At 37.4% G+C, this 20,754-nt stretch overlaps 1 protein-coding gene across 2 annotated transcripts in view; it reads right to left on the reverse strand.

Annotated features, from left to right (window-relative positions):
• The window catches only part of LOC150100038 (sorting nexin-13-like), a 480,335-nt gene that overhangs the window by 199,342 nt on the left and 260,239 nt on the right, over positions 1–20,754 (reverse strand). For both annotated transcript variants that reach the window (XM_090402415.1, XM_090402416.1), the window contains exon 15: positions 2,911–3,015. In XM_090402415.1, the coding sequence (XP_090258541.1) occupies positions 2,911–3,015 (105 nt within the window). The remainder of the gene's footprint in view (positions 1–2,910; positions 3,016–20,754) is intronic.

Here is a 20,754-nt window from a genome sequence, read left to right on the forward strand (position 1 = left end):
AAACTAAAATCATATACCTCTAGATCCTTTTTCCTCCATTGGATACCAAAAATCCATAAACAAAATTTGCCATTATACTCCATTGTGGATAGCACTGATTCACCAACATGCAAATTAGCCAAAGTACTCTCATAATATATTGCAACACTCCTGCTGACATAAAAAAAAATTAACTCACTTTTATAAAGCCAGTTTAGAAAACCTCATACTCCAACACGCTGACATAATTCAGTTCTGATGTCTCCTCTCTATACACTAATGTACTACTTAAAGACACCTTAGACCTTATCAAAGACATTTCTTTTCAAATATCTCAACCTTGTTTCAGTTCACCGTGAACTCTTTTTTTCTTTCTTTCTTTTTTTTTTTTTTTTTTTGCAGGGAAAATTCTACAGACAGAAGGGACAGCTATAGGTTTCTCATTTTCTATACACCTGGCCAATTACTTCATGAAAACCAAAGAAAAAGACAAAAAATGCCTTTAGCATCCCAAAACACTGATGCCATGACCTTTCCTGCTGATGGAGCCGACTTTGTCTTCTTTGGCACTGAACAACCAGCTTCTGTCCACTGTTTTGACTGGCATTTGGATTCTGGTGTGTAATGGTGAATCCAAGTCTCATCCATAGTAATAAATCGATGCACAAAATCAGTTTTATTCCTGTTAAAATGCTCCATGCACTGTGCAGAGATTTTCATGAGAGTGCGTTTTTAATCTGCCGTTGCTCTCCATAAACCAACTGTTTGGTTATGCAATGCAGACGATGTGTTCTCCATTTGGCCACATGAACTCTGGATACTCTCAACACTTTTACACATATAAACAATCAATATGTCAGGATCCAGTTCACCTTAGAAAAGGAAAATAACAAGTCTCTCTTTCCTAGACACTCTGATTACATGTCAACATGATGACCCAGCATTCTCTGTTTACAGGAAACCCACACATACTTATAGATACACCCCCCCCCCACCAATAATATGGGATTATAAAAATTCTATATAGCAGGGCAAAATTAATCAGCTCTGATAAATTCCCTAATGACTGAACATGACTACACATTCTCAACACTTAGTTAAGCCAATGGTTGCAACTCCCATCAAATCCAAAAAATATTAAATCCCCATACCTCCTCCCAAACAAATAAATAAAAAATAGAGACTACATAAAATCCATCACTATTCCTATATCCAGGGCATATCTGAAAAATTAACAAAAATCTTAAAGAAATACAACTTAACAACCACTTACAGACGACATAAAAACTGGCATCTGTTATCTGCTCTACAAAGAACAGCCACATTCTCTACACCTGCCCAGTGTTTATCAGGTTTCTTGAAGTTGCAAACTTTCCTATGGTCAAACAGGCAAGGATAGCCAATATCAGAATTTTTGAACATATGGACTACATCCAGTTCTCCCATTACAGCCACTCTGGTCTTCCAGTGCATTCTGTGGTTGCTGACCATGCTTTGGACACCAACCACAGGATGCACTAGAAGAAGGCCACTCTACCACACCACAGCAAATACAAATATGACAGGCTATTCCTGGAATCGGCCTCAGCCCTGAGAAACATGCCAAACCTCAACAAAGTCAGGCATGAAACTGCTCAAATTTAGGAAGCACTCATCCTCAGATCTTCAGCCCCAATGACCAAGATCACCAAATTTAGCCCACTAGGAGATGCCAATTAGGACTCTAATTGGCATCTCCTAGATCTAAATATTTGGCAAATTAAACATTATTCTTGTGCAAACGTGTATATATTTCTAATTAGGACTCTAGGGCAATGTTGGTTGTCTTTCTTCAGCCTCATTAACTCACTGTTAGTGCCTGTATGCACATACCATGGTTCTCTGTTCCCTGATGATAGCTATTTGACTTTGCATAAATATTTGAAGTGTTAATTACAGTTATTATAATTAATATTCAGACTACTTTTTAATTTCCTCAAAAATAATACTTATGAATAGCCAACATATAGGCCTTTCTACCAGAATTTCTGTTTTGTGTCAATAAAATCAGCAACATATAAAGCTAATTTTATTGACACAAAACAGAAATTGTGTAAATAAAATCAGCAACATACAAAGCTAAACTGCACATAGGAAAGTCCATAGCCATAATATGTTTGCCAACACAAAAAAGTGCAGGTGTTAGCATTTTTGTATCGTCATAGCAAGAACATCTGGATGGCAGCAGATTTTTGAGAAATCATTTCATATACTTTTGTCATCAGTGAGAGAGATCATTTAAGGAAGAAAACTATGGAACATAAAAGCATTTTTATTGCTGAACAACTGTCCTGCCCACCCTCCTGCAGAAATCCTCACAAACCATAATGGCAAAATGAAACTGAGTTATTTGTTAATCCAATCTTTGGATCAGGATGTCAGGATGTGGCCTTTACAGTTCACCACATGAAAAAAATTAATTAAATGAATTTAATTAAAATTTAATAACTGATGAGGAAGTATTCATAAGAAAATGTCAGAAGAAGCTCACACTGGCCAGTATTTCTGGCCAGTGTGAGCTTCTTCTGACATTTTCTTCCCATGTATATGAACAGAGATAGCATGGGGAACATATTACCAGCTACAATTGGGAAGGGGGGGGGGGGAGAGAGAGAGGTTTTGGTGAGGCATTTACACCCGACTGAGGAGCCAGAAAAATCATGAGAAAGAAGGGTTTGCATTGGCAGCTTTTGTCGGTAGATAATGACATAGTGCAGGTGTTTTGTTCTCAGCATTTTTGTTTTTAGCACTAAAAACTTTGTGTACATGATTTAATTTTATGCTATTGTAATATGAATAATAAGATACAGAAATTGCTTTTATATCAAACTAATTAACATTCTTATTTAAAAACAAGAATTAATTTAAAACTGCACATGAACAATTACTTACTTTATTCTGCGCTTCATCAAACCAAGAACAATTCGGTCTCTCTGTTCTAATTCTGCATAGCAATTTTCTTAGTAAAGATTCATCCAGCTTTACTTTTGAAGATGCCTACAAAATATGTATTTTCAAATATATTATCAGAACAGAAGCAATCAATATTCCTATTAATGAATATGAATTGCTTATCTGAAACAATACTTAAAAAATAATATTTATAGGTTGGCTGCGATTTAGGAAAATATAAATACGCTACCTCTGCAATGTAGTCACAGTACACTGACAATTCCCCCTGGCTGGAAAGAACCACATTCAAATCTCATCTAGGACACACGAAACAGGGGTTGTTCAAATTCACCAAAAGTGAATTAACTAGTGTCATATGGAAAGAACAGGATTTTTCCTCCCACAAAAATATGAAATATGCTCTAGGTTTCTAGAGGATGAAAACTGGTTTTTATCCTTTAAAACAGAGCCGCTATCATTACCAAAATTAAGTTAAAGCAGCTAGAATACTGGGCTTAATAGGTAAAGAGATTTCCCCTCTCCCTCCTCACATGAGAATCACATCGAAAGGCTAGAAACCTAGAGCATATTTCTATTGCGGAAGAGCTGAAAGATTAGACTCTGACATGCTCTAGAAGAAATACTTTGGTTACCTTAAAAAAAAAAAAAATCACACTCAGTGTGAATTTTCAAGGCATTTCAGACTTTCAATAAGCACAGTGCTGGTCTCAACCTGGGCGTGGACAATGGCAATGATGCAAACCCAGGCCAGAAGCATATGTTGATAAGGCACACTAAAGACTGTGAGTTATTGAATTCAAATGGAATTTTGAATGAGGGATCAAATGGAATTCTGTGGCAGGTAGCAATGACAAATGCTAGGAGCTGTGATCATGAAAACAGGTGTTGGTATAAGAGCAGGTGAAAGCAGTGTGTAAAAGAGATAAAATGCATGAAAAGTTAAATGAGAGCATTAGAAAAAGATGAGCTCAATACAATGTTAAAAATTTTGAAATGAATTTAAAAAAAAATAAAAAAATTTCAAGATATATACAGTGATTTCATGATTAACCTCCCAAACGGCTAGGATGTCTATAGACGTCCAACTAAATCTGGATATGTTTCAGCTCACCTGTTTAAAGAACCTGGATAAGAAGTGCAATTTGACTGTCATGTCCATTAGAAAGTGTGATAAACCCTCACGCTGAAGTGAATGGTTAATCGGATTATCTCGCATTCATAGCTGCCTCTCAGTTGCCTATAACAAGAAACGCACTTCCTTGTTCCATGCTGGTCAACTGGATTTTAGTTATATAGGATAGACTAAAAATAGAGAAATTATTTATATTTTTGTTTTCTCTTTTTATTGTACAATACAATTTTAATGTCTGGACAAAATAAAGATCTTGTATAATTTGTTCACTTAAAAATATTTAAGTGAACAAAGCCTTACCTTGGAGAACAAATTTAATTTTTTATTTTTTGCGCTAATTTTTTTCTAATCGCTTACTAGACAAAAGATTTTTCTTTGTTCTCGAAGAAATTAATTCACAATAATTATTTGAAATATTCTTTTAAAAAAGAAAAGAAAACCGGCTGCCGACGTTCCAGTTTATATTATTTTTATTTTAAATACAAAACCTTCGAAATCGAATAATACTTCACAGATTTCCTTTAGGACACGCTTGAGCAACTTTGCTTTATAGAGAATAACAAAATTCTTTAATCATATCACTAAATTTTTTCTTCATGTTGTATAGTGATCTACTGTTCTTTGTACTTTTCACTTTCTTGGTTTCCTTGTATAATTGATCATTACAAAATGAAATTAACAGTTATGATTTAAATTTATATTTTCTGCATAATTCAGATATTTTATTCTCCAATTTTTAAAGTAAGTGATACATTTGCTTATTTTTATCATTCAAAATATGTATATCAAAATTTCATTTCCTTTCATAATAGAATTGAACTTTATTTCGCCTCTGATAGTTTAACCCCCCCCCCCGTTGCATTACTATCACACACCCGAAAACTGTTATGAAACATAGGTACAGTTTTTATTTAATTTGTTATTTTTCTCTAGTAATTGTTCCACATAACTTTAATTTTTCGATACTGAAACTATGTGGTGATTATTATAAATTAGCAAATTATATATCAGACAATATACATATTATAAAAATAATATGTATATTGTCTAATATACATATTATTTATATTATGTAATAAAATAAATAATATGTATATTAGACAATATACTAATCAAAAAATGCTAATAAATAAAAACCTGCATGCAAATGTTATGTATGTAATAAAAAAAATATCAGAAAGGAAACAAAAATCTGGTGCCCTGAGTGTAAAACTGCTTTGTGTGTTTACCCTTGCTTCAAGGTGTTCCACACTGTTCAAGAATTTTAAATTCTGAACAGTATGAAATAAAAAATGTTTGTTTTCAAGGCCATCAAAACAGTCCTTTTCAGGACTACAAATATTGATAGAGGGATACCTGAATGAACTGTTTCCTTTTCATCTTGAATGCGAATTTTTAAGTTCTTTTTATGACACAAAATGATATTTTCGAAGGAATAAAATATAAGAGTATTCTAGGTAAAGTATTTCGCCAAAACAATAAAAAATAATGAAATAAAATCTACCCTATATACATATAAAATGATAAGCCTTTTTATGTCATGTTTTTCGAAACGTTTTGAAACTCTGGGGCTAACCTGAGTGTCGAGTCTTGAAAATTCGAGTCATCAGAATTCAGGGGCAGAACCCCCTTTCGCGTTATCACAATTGAAGGAGAACTGGCCTACCAGACCGGAACACGGGGGGGGGGGGGGGGGGGGGGGGCATAGCCCCCCTAGTTAATAAATGAAATATATAAATAATAACGGGAACATTTTCACCTTCCCAACACTCAACATTGATGTGATATGGGTTCCAAATTTCTTGTTTCGGAGATACATATTACAAAGTTTTGTAATAAAAAGTTCTGCTACAATGAAGTTTGACATAATCAACAATATTATTACTACCTTATTTCTGTTTCTCGTGTGGGATAAAAATGGTAAAATGTCACTCTTATAACTATATGAGATGTTATAATGGCAAAAATAGTAAGAAAAAAATCATTTGCACTTTCTCTCCAAAACACAAAGAAAGAACACTGTAAATTCAGCCAGTGGAAAAGAAAGTACTACATATTTTTCTTCTGTTATCTGATTTTCTTTTCTTGTAGTACAAAGAAGAAATCACTGCATATAACATGGAGTCTGCATGAGGGAAAAAATCTGGAAATTGGTTACATTATAACGAATAGAGAAATCATGTCAGAAAAATTATTCACGTAAGATTCTAATCTCAGCAGACATAACATTTTCTTCTAGATTACATATCTAAAGTAACGGAACTTTTGCTACTATTTTACACTAAAATAAATGGGTATGTTCCCCAAGTGATTTGCGTTTGTAACAGCTGTCTTGCGAACGATTTATGAAATAAATTATCTGAAATATCCGCAGATTGATTAGGTCTATACCCCCCCCCCAAAAAAAAAAGATTATGAAACGCATATGCACCTTTTCTTTGAAAATAATTCAAATCCTCTCTTTTAAGATAATTGTATGATTTAATTTCTAATTTTTTGATAATAAAAGTGAAACTGATCATTATAAATTAAGCAATTATTTTGGCATAAATAATGTATAAGCATGTAAATGAAATGTCAGTATTTCTGTTAGGATATAGGTAATCAACAATCAAAAAGGAAACAAGACATTCTTGACATATTCTGCACTACAGCCTGAGGCACTTTAGTGCGACTTTAGTGTTCTCCCCTTTCTTCTCAATAGCACTGAGAGTAATAAGCCTTCAACTTTTCCTCCAGCTAAGAGGATATTACCAAGTATTTATACGATGTAGATCATTTCAGAAATAGTTTCCAGCAGCAGAAGTAATATTTAGATTTTTTTTAAAGAAAAATAAACAAAAATAATACTACTGAACTTTCTTTTGTGTGGTATGCATATAAACAATTTTGCATGGTGAAAATATAGCATATTATTTCTAAAATTTCACATTATTTCAGCAGACAGTAGAACAGCTGGTTTTAGATTGCAAATAAATAGAACAGAATTAGAAGCTTCACTGTACAATCTGATTGCCGTATATCTTTTGTCAAAATAGTAAAACGAAGTAATTGATTTTGAATACTGTCTAGAAAAGCTTTCAAACCTGTATAGAAATATAGAGTAGTTATGCAATTGAGTTCCAGGAGAGAATAAGGAAGTGGTGGTGGGGAAAGCATTAGAAAATCTTCAAAATGAGCAAAAATTTTGAATCATTCCGTATATGATATTTTTCACATATTTTCAACATATCTACGAGGATATGCATTAGATATTATTGTAATATGCATAATACAAATAAATAAATAAATAAAAGACCAAGGCGAAGAATCACTGCTAAAATATCATTGGATATAAATTTTTGACACCAAAAAGACACAATCGGAAACTGAGTAATGCAATTTAGCATTTTAACATTTTTTTATTTTTATTTTGTCTTTATGAATATTATTATTATTATTTCGGGCGACTCCAGGAGTCTTTAGACTCATCGAGGGAGGCCCTAAACATCATGTCCACACAACTATGCGATTACATTCTCACAGTATCTATCATACCTTGTCTTGAACTCGTTCACCGTCATAGCACCCACAACAGACTCTGGCAGCTTATTCCACTCATTTACCACTCTAAAAGTAAAGAACCCAGCTCTAACACCCCTGCTAACCACACTCTTGCCCAGCTTCCATAGGTGTCCCCTAGTTCTCCCACCACCAGTCCTGATCTCAAAAATATCCTCTGAATTAATCCTATAGAATCCCTTTAGCAATTTGAATGTCTCGATCATATCTCCCCTCCTCCGCCTATCAACTAGTTTCTGCAACCCACAAATCTTCAACCTGTTCTCATATGGTTCATTCCATAGACCTGTTATCATCTTAGTCACTCGCCTCTGGATCCTCTCCACCTCCTCCCCATCAATAAGGAACCGAGGTGACCAAATCTGGGCACAGTAGTCGAGATGAGGTCTTATCAAGGCTCGGTACAGAGGTACAATAACTTGCTTATCTCTGCTCGTCAAGGTATTTTTCAACAACCAAGTGAGTTGATGAGCTGATTTAGCTACTTTTGCAGTGTGCCCCCTAAACTTCATCTCCCTATCCACCAACACTCCCAAGTCCCTGGCCTCATCAATCTCTTGGAGTACAGTTCCACCAATGTGGTATACTGCTGCTAATCTTTTCAGCCCAAAATGCATAACCTTACATTTTGTCACATTAAATTGACATCCATTCTCCTTAGCCCAGAACTCCAATCTATCTAAGTCATCCTGCAAGACTTTGACATCTTCTGCATTCACTATTGCCCTATCCAACTTTGCATCATCAGCGAACAAATGAATTGTTCCACTTAGATCCTTCCCTATATCGTTAATGAACAGATTAAACAGCAGTGGTCCAAGAACAGAACCCTGCGGCACACCACTAGTCACAGGCCGTCTTTTGGACTCTACTCCTGAATAAACTACTCTCTGATATCTCTCCATCAACCAACCACCTATCCACCTCACCAACCCTATATCCATTCCCATATGTTGTAGTTTACAGATTAGTATTCCATGTGGTATCCTGTCAAACGCCTTTGCCAGGTCCAGCAGTATCACTGTAAACCCATTTCCCTTATCCAGTTCAGCCGTCACCTTGTTATAAAACTTGAGCAAGTTACTGAAGCATGATCTACCCTTCACAAAGCCATGCTGTCCTCTGTACAGTATCTCGTTTTCATCAATCCATTCCTGTATTTTTCCCTTGACTACTTTCTCTAAGACCTTGACAATGACTCCTGATATGCTGATCGGTCGGTAATTTGCAACCGTAGTCTTCGATCCTCCTTTATGCAGTGAAACTATTTTCCCCTCTTTCCACACCTTTGGGACTAAGCCAGACCTGAGACTCAGATTAAACAACATGGTCAAGGGCACTGATAATTCTTTAGCCGCTTCACGCAAGACCCGTGCCGGTATACCATCCAATCCCACAGATGTGTTCACATTAAGGTTCTGTAATAGACTAGTCACCTCCACTTCATTCATCACTATTCCCGTATAAACTAATGGTTCCTTCATTTTTTCAATGTCACCACCTGGATGATATGCTTTTGCAAAGTGCGCGCTCAGTAACTGCACTATATCGACTGATTCAGTGACCTCCTTACCATCGTCATTCCTTAAAATCATTTTACCGTGTACAGTTTTTTCCTTGCTTGCAGCATATTGAAAGAACTGTTTTGGATTCTCTTTTGCTTGCAAAGCTAGTTTACTTTCATAGTCCGCTTTTGCTTTTTTTACCACACTCGTTTCCTTTCTGGCCTGCACTTTATACCGTTAGTGTGCCTGCAGGTCACCCCTTTCTTTAAATTCCCTCCACAGTTGTTTCTTTTTTTGCAACTCAAGCTTAATGGTGTTATTCATCCATTTAACCCCTACTTGTTTTACTATTCGGATCATAGATATACAATCAGCCATTACCTCCTGTAAATGCTCCTTGACCACTTCCCATGCTCTATCGACGTCTAGCCCTTGCAGTTGTACATGTCATGGCACTGATCCAAGCAATCTCCTAAGCTTGTCATACTTGCCAGCACGGTAATTCCACATATACCCTGTCTTAATTGAAAATTCCACACCTTTAGCCACCTCCCAGGTCAAGACCTTATGATCACTCTCACCAATAGGTGGCAACATGGTCATATTCGTTACAGTCAAATTCTCAGATGCTATTACCAGGTCAAGCACTCTCACACCCCTAGTATTTTCAATTACATGCTGTCTCAGATAGTTATCCCTTAATAATTGAATAAAATCCTTTTCCTTCCTCACATGTGTCCTCTCCTCCTTCCAATCAATGTTACCATAGTTGAAATCCCCCATAATAATTACCCTCCTGCCACTCATTTCATCAATTTCCCTATGCATACTATCTCCACCATCTATTCCATCACCTGGTCTATAGTAGCACCCAACTGTATATTTTATTCTGCCAGTCTCAATCTCACACCAAATAGCCTCAAATGAGCTCCTTTCACTATCCTGCGATACAACTTCAATTCTCCTTGGCTGCAGCTCATCAGCTATCATCAATAATACCCCTCCCCCCATTTTATTCTCTCTGTCCCTCCTAAACACACTATAACCTACACATTCTATCCCACTAACTATATCTTCTTCCGTCAGCCATGTTTCACTAATGCCAATAACCTGTGGCTGGGAAGAGCCAATCAAGGCCAAAAATTCTTCCTTCTTGTTCCTAATACTCCTGGCATTAGTATACATGAAATGCAGTGATCCCTTAGTCCCACCCCTATATTGATACGTTATTCTAAATGACCCATTCCCATTTTTTGTCCTTAGTGCTGGCTCAGGTACATTATATACATTCTTACACTCATCTGTCTCACTGATGTCTGCATATCCATTCCCCCCCCCTCCTTGGTAGTTCTAGTTTCCCTGGTTTTGCACATCCATTTTCCCTTCATTCAGCAACACTCTTTCCAGTCTCCGCACACCAAGTCCATTCAAATGCAGGCCATCCATCTTGTATAAGTCCTTTTGCCCTTCAAACTCATTCCACACGTCCATGAATTCCACACCACACCGTCTGCATAACCTACGCATAATGTCATTTGCAATTATGGCCCTCCTTCTAAACTCCTCTCTGTCATATAAATAGTTTCTTTTTTTGTTAAAAATAGTTTTTTATAAAAAATAGTTTTTTAAAAAATTTTAAAATTTTTTAAAAAATAGTTTAAAAAAAAAAAGTTTTTTTTTTGAATAACAAAAAATAGTTTCTAAAACTGAAACGTGATGATCCATATAATGCTATTTGGCTAGAAACGAAAGCAAAAGGACATATTTATTTCAATAAATATTATTTAAAAATATAAATATTTGACATAATATTTTCAAAGCACACATTTGAAAATTCTGAAATTCGAAAAAAAATTATTCGATTATTATATGTAAAGTGAAAGAACAATCAGTGCAACTCTTCCGGTGCACTGATTTGTAGAATAAAATACACCCAATTTACTATCACTAAATAGATTCATTGCAAAAGCTGATCAGTGGTCATTTCAGGAATGATTTTTTTCGCATATGTGAAATTCGTTTCAATTTTTGGGAAGAGACACAATAAATCATTTTAGAGGCAAGAAAGGTCAAATAACTTAGGACAGTAAATGAAATTCTAAGCAACACAATAGACATAAAGACATGGGGACACAAAGGTCACTCAACAACAGTTAATCCACTAATGGCTATAGAATAGCCATAACGAGATTAACGGCAGAGGATGGTAATGGCATGATAAAAGGTAGAATGCTGACAAGTTTTGATCCATGAAAAAAGCTAGGAAGAGCTGACTATATCATCCACACCAGCCGGTTGGGAGGTTAAGGGCATTGCTGAATGAATAAGCAATGAAAGCATGTTTGATGGAAGTGAAGATTCATGATGTTACCAAGACCATATGTAAGGAAGTAGAATGAGTTGATGATATAATGAAACAATCATACATGTGCCAATAGAAAACTAAACATAATTTGGTACTGTGGTACACTTGTGATTGCTTAATTATGGAAATTCTACAGGTCTTGATTCTAGTAGCAAGACTTATACGTTGGTTAGACATAACTGGTAATTAGTTTACGGAATTAACAACGCATATAAAGTATATATGCGTTGTTAATTCCGTAAACTAATTACCAGTTATGTCTAACCAACGTATAAGTCTTGCTACTAGAATCATGATCATCCACGGAGATGCAATCGCACGAAAGGCCTGTCAATACGGCAAATTGAGGTTGAAGATATCTAGGCAAATAAATCGTCTGACGTTCCTAAAACGCTGCCGGGATAACAAAGTGATCCCTAATCGTGTCAAATTGAAGCACCGTTTTACTTCCGAGAAAGCTCTACGCATTTATAACCGCACTAGCTTTGCCCTGTTAAGAGAACAAATTACCGCAACGCGCGTTCTCCTTGCCGATGAAAACAAAACCTTACGGGCGCTAGAGGAAGACCTTTCGAATACATTCGGCCTTGATCAATGGTCTATACTTCAAGACATCTCATGCACATCAGCAAGAAAGGAATTCGAAAAAATACGTAGTCGGCACGTGAAAAAATACGAAAACCTAACAAAGACTTCTACTTCCATACCCCAGCCACCACTCAACACTGTAGTCAACCTCTCGTCGGCAGTTTTAAAGCCTGAAGCACTCACTGCACTTTCACGTGGTCACAATTTCGCCCTAGCTCCTAAAAGGATACCTGCTGAAGAAATCATGATCCAAATAGAGCGTGGAATTCGCAACCTGCCTAACCATATCGCCAACAACATAAGACTGGATGTAGTCAGTGTTCTCACTAAAGCCAAACCCCCAAAATCCAACTTATCCAAAAACGAATATACAGCCCTACAAGAATTGAAAAACAACAAAAAAATAGTAATCACCAAAGCTGATAAGGGAAGCGCCACTGTGGTACTTAATCAAAAAGACTACAAAGGTAAGCTAAATTCTTTAGTACTAGACCGTACTGCTTACCTCCCCATTGAATATAATCTGACCAGCTCTCAGATCAGAACTATCCACAGACTCCTTAAGAAAGTCACTTCTTGGCCTGTGGAAGTCACCAACAAACTTAAACCTTATAACTCTAGACCCCCCCGATTATATGGACTCCCAAAAACACAAACAAAATGTGCCATTGCGTCCCATAGTGGATGGCATTGATTCCCCCACATATAAATTAGCCAAACATTTAGCCAAAATGCTCACACACTACACTGGCAACACACCATCACACATAAAAAACTCAGCCCACTTTAAAGCCAGTATAGAAAACCTCACACTCCAACACACTGACATAATGGTCAGTTTTGACGTCTCCTCCCTATTCACTAATGTCCCACTCAAAGAAACCCTTGAGCTCATCCAAGCCAAGTTTCCTCCCGATATCTCAGCCCTATTTCAGTTCACAATGAACTCAGGCTATTTCGTTTGGCAAGGAAAGTTCTACAAACAGATAGAGGGGACAGCCATGGGTTCACCACTTTCCCCACCCTTGGCCAATTTCTTTATGGAGACATTTGAAGAGAAAGCCTTAAACTCCGCCCCACAGAAACCCACTATTTGGCTTCGTTATGTGGATGATGTGTTTGCTATTTGGCCACATGGCTCAGACACACTCCACTCCTTCCTAGCACACTTAAACAACCAACACCCCAGAGTCCAGTTCACCTTAGAAAATGAGGAAAACAACACCCTCCCCTTCCTAGACACTTTAATCACCCGCCAGCTTGATGGATCTTTGGTTTTCTCTGTTTACAGAAAACCCACCCACACTGGCAGATACATTCACCAGCAATCCCCCCCCCACAACAATATGGGGTGATAAAAACACTATTATTACTATTATTACGGGCAACTCCAGGGAGTCATTGGACTCATCGAGGGAGGCCCCAAATCATATTCATCACAACTATTTGACATTCATACAGTATCTATCATACCTCGCCTTAAACTCATTCACTGTCACAACATCCACCACAGACTCTGGGAGCGCATTCCACTCATTCACTACTCTAAAAGTAAAGAACCCAGCTCTAACACCTTCACTAACCACACTTTTGCCTAGTTTCCATGGATGTCCCCTAGTCCTCCCACAACCAGCCCTGTTCTCAAAAATATCTTCTGAATCAATTTTATAGAAACCCTTTAGTAATTTGAATGTCTCAATCATATCTCCCCTCCTCTGCCTATCAACCAATTTTTGCAACCCACAAATCCTCAACCTGTTCTCATACGGTTCATTCCACAGACCTGCTATCATCTTGGTCACTCGCCTCTGGATCCTCTCCACCTCCTCCCCATCAAGAAGAAACCTAGGTGACCAAATCTGAGCACAGTAGTCTAGATGGGGTCTTATCAAGGCTCGATACAGAGGAACAATAACCTGCTTGTCTCTGCTTGTCATAGTATTCTTCAGCAACCAAGTGATTTGATGAGCTGTTTTGGTCACTTTTGCAATGTGTCCCCTAAATTTCAATTCCTTATCTACCAACACTCCTAAATCTCGTGCCTCATCAATTTCCTGGAGCACGGTTCCACCAATGCAGTAAACTGCCGCCAATCTTTTCACCCCAAAATGCATAACCTTACATTTTGCCACATTAAACTGACATCCATTCTCCTTAGCCCAGACCTCCAATCTATCCAAATCATCCTGCAAAATTTTGACGTCATCTGCATTCACTATTGCCCTACCCAACTTCGCATCATCCGCAAACAAATGAACTGTTCCTCTCAGATCATTTCCTATATCATTTATGAACAAATTAAACAGCAGTGGTCCAAGAACAGATCCTTGTGGCACACCACTAGTCACAGGCCGTCTTGTGGACTCTACTTCCGAGTAAACCACTCTCTGATATCTCTCCGTCAACCACCCTCCTACCCATCTCACCAACCCTATGTCCACTCCCATATGCTGCAATTTACTGATTAGAATTCCATGTGGAATCCTGTCAAAGGCCTTGGCAAGGTCCAGTAGAATCACCGTAAACCCATTACCCTTATCCAGTTCAGCCGTCACTGTGTTATAATACGTGAGCTGCTACTCCATGGGATGGTTTGTTAAAGACATTAATGTCATTTTGAAGATTTTAATATAACGAGTATCAAACGAGCTGGTATACCATCCAATCCCACAGATGTATTGACATTGAGGTTATGCAATAGACTACTCACCTCCACTTCATTAACCACAATTCCCGTATAATCTACTGGTTTATTCGTTTCTGCAATGTCACCACCTGGATGATATACTTTAGCAAAGTGCTCACTCAGTAACTCAACTATCTCAACTGATTCAGTTACCTCCCTACCATCGGCATTCTTTAAAATCAACCTGCCATGTACATTTTTCCTTTTACTTGCTACATATCTAAAAAACTGTTTAGGATTCTCTTTAGCCTGCATGGCCAATGTTCTTTCGTAATCCTTTTTTGCTTTTCTTACCACACTCGTCACCCTTCTGGCCTGTGCTTTATACCGTTCATGTGCCTGCCGGTCACCCTTCTCCTTAAATTCCCTCCATAGTTGTTTCTTTTTTTGCAACTCAAGCTTAATGGTGTTATTCATCCATTTAACCCCTACTTGATTTATTATTCGGACTCTAGGTATACAGTCAGCCATTGCTTCTTGCAAACACTTCTTAACTACCTCCCATGCACTATCAAACTCTAGTCCTTGCAGTTGTACATGCCATGGCACTGAACCAATCAAACTCCTAAGCTTGTCATACTTTCCAGCCCAATGATTCCACATGTACCCTGTCTTAATTGAAAATTCTACACCTTTAGCCGCCTCCCAAGTTAAGACCCTATGATCACTCTCACCGATTGGTGGCAATGTGGTCATATTTGTTACAGCCAAATCCTCAGATGTAATTACTAGGTCAAGTACTCTCTGACCCCTAGTATTTTCCATTACATGCTGTCGCAGATAGTTATCCCTTAATAACCGCATAAAATCCAGTTCCTTCCTCCCGTGTGTGTCCTCTCCTCACTCCAATCAATGCGACCATAGTTGAAATCTCCCATAATAATCACCCTCCTTCCACCCATTTCTTCTATTTGCTTGTGCATACTGTCACCACCATCTTTTCCATCACCTGGTCTATAGCAGCACCCAATTGTATATTTAGTTCTGCTAGCCACAATCTCACACCAAATGGCCTCAAATGTGCTCTTTTCTCTATCCTGCAATTCAACTTCTATTCTCCTTGGCTGGAGCTCATCAGCTATCAACAATACTCCTCCCCCCATTTTATTCTCTCTGTCATTCCTGAACACACTATACCCATCACATTCAATCCCACTAGTTATATCATCTACAGTCAGCCATGTTTCACTAATACCTATAACCTGTGGTCTGGAAGTGCCAACCATGGCCAAAAACTCTTCCTTCTTGTTCCTAATACTCCTAGTATTAGTGTACATGAATTTAAGACCCCCATTAGCCCCAACCCTACCTTGATGCCTTATATTAACTATCCCACTCAGATTTGTTGTCCTTATTTGCTCTGGCATATTATATTCATTCTTACATTCAACTGCCTCCATAAGGACTGTATCTCTACTCCCCCCCCCCTAACAAATCTAGTTTCCCTGAATTTGCACATCCACTACATTCAGCAACACTTTCTCAAGTCTTCTTACACCATAACCATTCAAATGCAAGCCATCCATCTTATATAGATCCTTTCACCCATCAAAACTCACTCCACACATCCATAAATTCCACACCACTCGTCATACATAACCCACGCATAAAGTCATTCGCAATTATAGCCCTCCTTTTAAACATTTCACTGTCATACCGTGGCAAAAGACTCATCATTCTAACTCTCTCACTCTTTTCTTTTGCTACCTCAAACAATTCATTCAGGTCTTCTATCATTTCCATTTTATCTCCTTTCAAATCATTCGTACCTGCCACAACAATCATTTCTTTCACCCTTTCCTTTTGCTCTCTAATAGACGCAGTTACGTCCTTTATGGTCGCACCAGGTTGGTACGATTTTGTCAAATCTTCTACTAACACACCTCGTACTAACGAGTCTCCATACAGCACTCTATCCTTCATTTTGTTCATGTTCACATTCATACGTCTATTTTTCCTGTCATACCTTTTATTATTGGTTGGTTCATTCAGTCTACTTTTGTTCATGCACTCTAGCTGCTGTTTTGCTCTTTCTATCGCACTATTCAACAACGCGATCTCACTCACTGCATCCATCTCATCTTTTTTGTTCTCTGAGAAACCATTTATACTATCATTCACACTTTCTACATTCACACTCTCACAATTTTCATGTACAACCTTGCCGTTTCTTGTCTTATCCCTGTTTCCTTCATTCTGAAGGTTGACAAAAATATCACACTCACGATCCGAAATACACTTCAATTCCGCATTCTCCCTGCATTTTCTACACACATTCAATCCTTTATTATCTTCTAACCACACTCCGACCGCACTCCGCAAAGCGTACATTTCACAGCTAGTACACTGACTCATTTCTTTTATGCTACCGTTCTTTGATAACGATGGCGAACCTTCATTACTGGCCGCCATTTTCCTTCGCACAGGTGCCATTCTTATCTGTGACGTGTTTTGTCAAATTATACCCTAATCTTTAATAATTATTCAATTAATAAATAAGAGGAAAAAAAGTACAAACATCAGAACATTTAAGTACTAAATATAATTAAATAAAATGAAATATAACTAAATACAGTAACTTAGCTTCGTTTTGTCTTCCACCGTTGCGCGTTCGATTCCGACGGTACCAAAATATATTATATCGCGACAGCAACTAACTTCCAAAAAACAACCACTGAAGTACACTCGTATTCAGAGAAACAATTTAGCACTCAAAAACGTAGAAAAACGGGGAAAAAAGCAGACTATTCACCGATTAAAAATCACTTTCTACTGCACAGCTCAAATTTACCGCCACGTGCTACGGCGACGCTCTGTTCAGATGACAAGGCCCTGACTATTGAACTAAACCACATCCTCAACACTTTCTTAGCCAATGGCTATAACCCCAAAAAAATCCCAAAAATACTAAAACCTGTAAACCACAACCCCCCCCCCCCCTCCCTCCACAATAAAGATTACACCAAGTCTATCACCATCCCCTACATCCAGGGCACCTCTGAGAAAATAACCAATATCCTCAAAAAATATGACTTTACTTCCTGTTACAGACCATATAAAAAGTTGGCATCCCTTATCCGCTCTACCAAAGACCAACCACTTCCCCTAGACCTACCTGGTGTATACCAGGTCCCTTGCAGCTGCAAATTGTCCTACTTTGGCCAAACAGGCAGAACAACAAATATCAGGATTTCAGAACACCAAGACTACATCTGGTTTCACCAGTACAGCCGCTCTGGGCTGGCAGACCATGCCTTAGATACCCACCATAAAATTCGTTGGAAGAAAACAAAAATAATTCATCGCAGCAAGTTTAAATACGAAAGATTATTCAAAGAATCTTCAGCAGCTCTAAAAAACGTTCCTAACCTCAACAAATTTGGGTGCATGAAACTGCCCCAAATTTGGGAGACTTTCATTATGAGAACTTCAGCCCAACTGCCAAGACTACCAAATTAGCCCGCAAGAGGGCACCATTAGGACTTTAGGAACAATATTAGTTTCTTGCTTTCTTCCTCATTTGCTTTGTGTTAGTTCCTGAGTGCACATACCATATCTTTATGTTCCTGAAGATGGCAATGTGACGTTGCCGAAATATAGAAGTTATTCATTAAAGTTACCTTTAATTAATATACTTTATATGCATTGTTAATTCCGTAAACTAATTACCAGTTATATCTATTTACAGGTCTTGCTATACAAAAAGTTGTTGATATGTCTATCTCGGTCTTGCAAGAAGATAAATTTGGTATGGAGAATACTGAGAGTTAGTTGTTCAGTGAGATGAAAAAAAAGAAGAGAAAAGAGTCAAGATTGTAAGTCTGTTGCCACAATATCACAAGAGTGAGCTAGGATTGCAAATGATTCAGCTAGTAGACCATGAAGAAGAAATGGTGAGCAGTATGTTGATCTTATTTTGATGGTCAAAAGGAATTGTACGTGCATGCTGGACTATATTTGAATGGACTTGGTTTTAGGTACTGGGAGAAATTATTTGGAGAAAGAAGGATGGTGTATAGTCAGAGAAACTAGATGTGTTTGGATGGTAGCATGAAAGTGTGGATATGTGCATTAAATTATAAGTAATTATGAGTGTAAGGGAATATAATGACAGAAAAAATGACAAGTAAGTGAAGGATGACCTGAGGAATGACAAGTGTACTTTGCTTAAGAAAGACAAGAGAAAACTGTAGAAATACAGTAGGAGATTTGCTTGGGAAATCAACCCACAGCTCTCTATTTGAACTTCTATTTGAAATGGTCATGTTTTATGAGTTACCAGACTACTCAACTAGCTTGGTGGTTTGCTATCATGTATATATGTCAGAAGCATCAACAATAAAGGCAAGGAGTTCTTAGCATTCACAGTGTAGCGGAGCTAAAATTATTGGAACTAGCATGACCTGACAAAGGAGAATATCATTACAGGAATAAAATATAAGTTCAAGGAGAACAGACAAGATAGGAAGGGCAAGGTAGTGTTAACAATGATAGTAGAGGAGTTGTATCTGATTAGAAGAGGAATCTTCAACTGGCAGCAAGTAATATAAATTATGAATGTGAGGCTATTTGGCAAGAAAGAGGTTAAAATAAGACAAAATACACAACTGAGTGATGCTACCAGAATCATCTGAGGACACTGCACTGCATAGAAGATAGATATAAGGAGGATATCATTATGGATGATTTGACCTATGGGGGGATACAAGGGAAACAGAATTTACTGAATTATTTATTATTACAGGCTACTCCATGGAGTCCTTAGACTAATTGACTGAGGCCCTAAACATCATACCAAGCACTATCCAACGTTTGTACAATATCTATCATACTTTGCTTTAAACTCATTTACAGTCATAGTACCCACAACACTGGCAACCCATTCCACTTATTCACCACTCTCCAAGCAAAAAATCAAGTTCTAACATCCATGCTAACTACGTTCTTGCTCAGTATCCAACGATGGACTCTGTTCTCCCACCACCAGACCTGTTCTGAAAAATTTCTTTTGTATTAGTCTTGTAAAACCCTTCAGGAAATTGTATGTCTCAATCCTATCATCCCTTTTCTGTCTGTTAACCAATTTCTGTAACCCACAAATCTTCAACATGTTCTTGTAAGGCTCATTCCATAGGCCTGCTACTATCTTGATCACTCAAATTATTGAGAAATAAATTCAGTTTCCCTTTTATTTTGGACATTCTTCAGCATACTATGAAAGGACTCATAGTATAGGAATGCTGGATCCAGTAACAGTGTCTGAAAATCTGTTTAAGATGACTGTTGCACCTTGAAACTGAGAACGATCATATAAGTTTTGACTTGTGACAATGAATGTGACATATGTGAAACTACAAGGTAATATTAAACTTGAGACGGCAGCTTGAAGCAGTGGCACGAAATAATAATAAAAAAAAAAAAACTGCACAATAAAGAAATAGAGCAGTGCATGGGAAGTGGCGAAAGGGTTTCTGAAAGTATCTATAACTATCTGCATCTCCAGAGCTATGAGAGTAAAATTCATGGGAGTTCAATGGAGAAACAAAGTTTAAAGTAAAAACTGTGTAAAAAGAGATGACAATGGCTAAATCAGGTTATGAAAAGAAGTTAAATGAGCAAGACAAAGAAAAGCCCAGAAAATTTTATTGCAATGTAGCAAAAGGAAGAATGACCTTAGTGAAAGCAGATGATAGAAAAGTTAAGAGAAATAGCCGAGGCATTCAAGTGTTCATTTAATAAGGCACACTAATCAGTCAGATCCACTAGCTGTATTAGGATGTAAAGGATTGAATGATTTGGAGTTTTATGGTGCAAGGAGAGTAAACGTCATACTGTGCCAGGACACGGGTTACAGAAATGCACAGGATTTTGATAGGTAAATAAATAAATAGTTACAATGAGATAAATTAGTGAATAATATAAAATATACATACAAATTTATAAGAAGATAAATGAGTAAATAATATGTATATTATTTACTCATTTA

This window comes from Typopeltis vanoorti, chromosome 13 (genome assembly GCF_054136105.1).
Source record: "Typopeltis vanoorti isolate ZY-2024b chromosome 13, IOZ_Tvanoo_1.0, whole genome shotgun sequence".
NCBI lineage: Eukaryota > Metazoa > Arthropoda > Arachnida > Uropygi > Thelyphonidae > Typopeltis > Typopeltis vanoorti.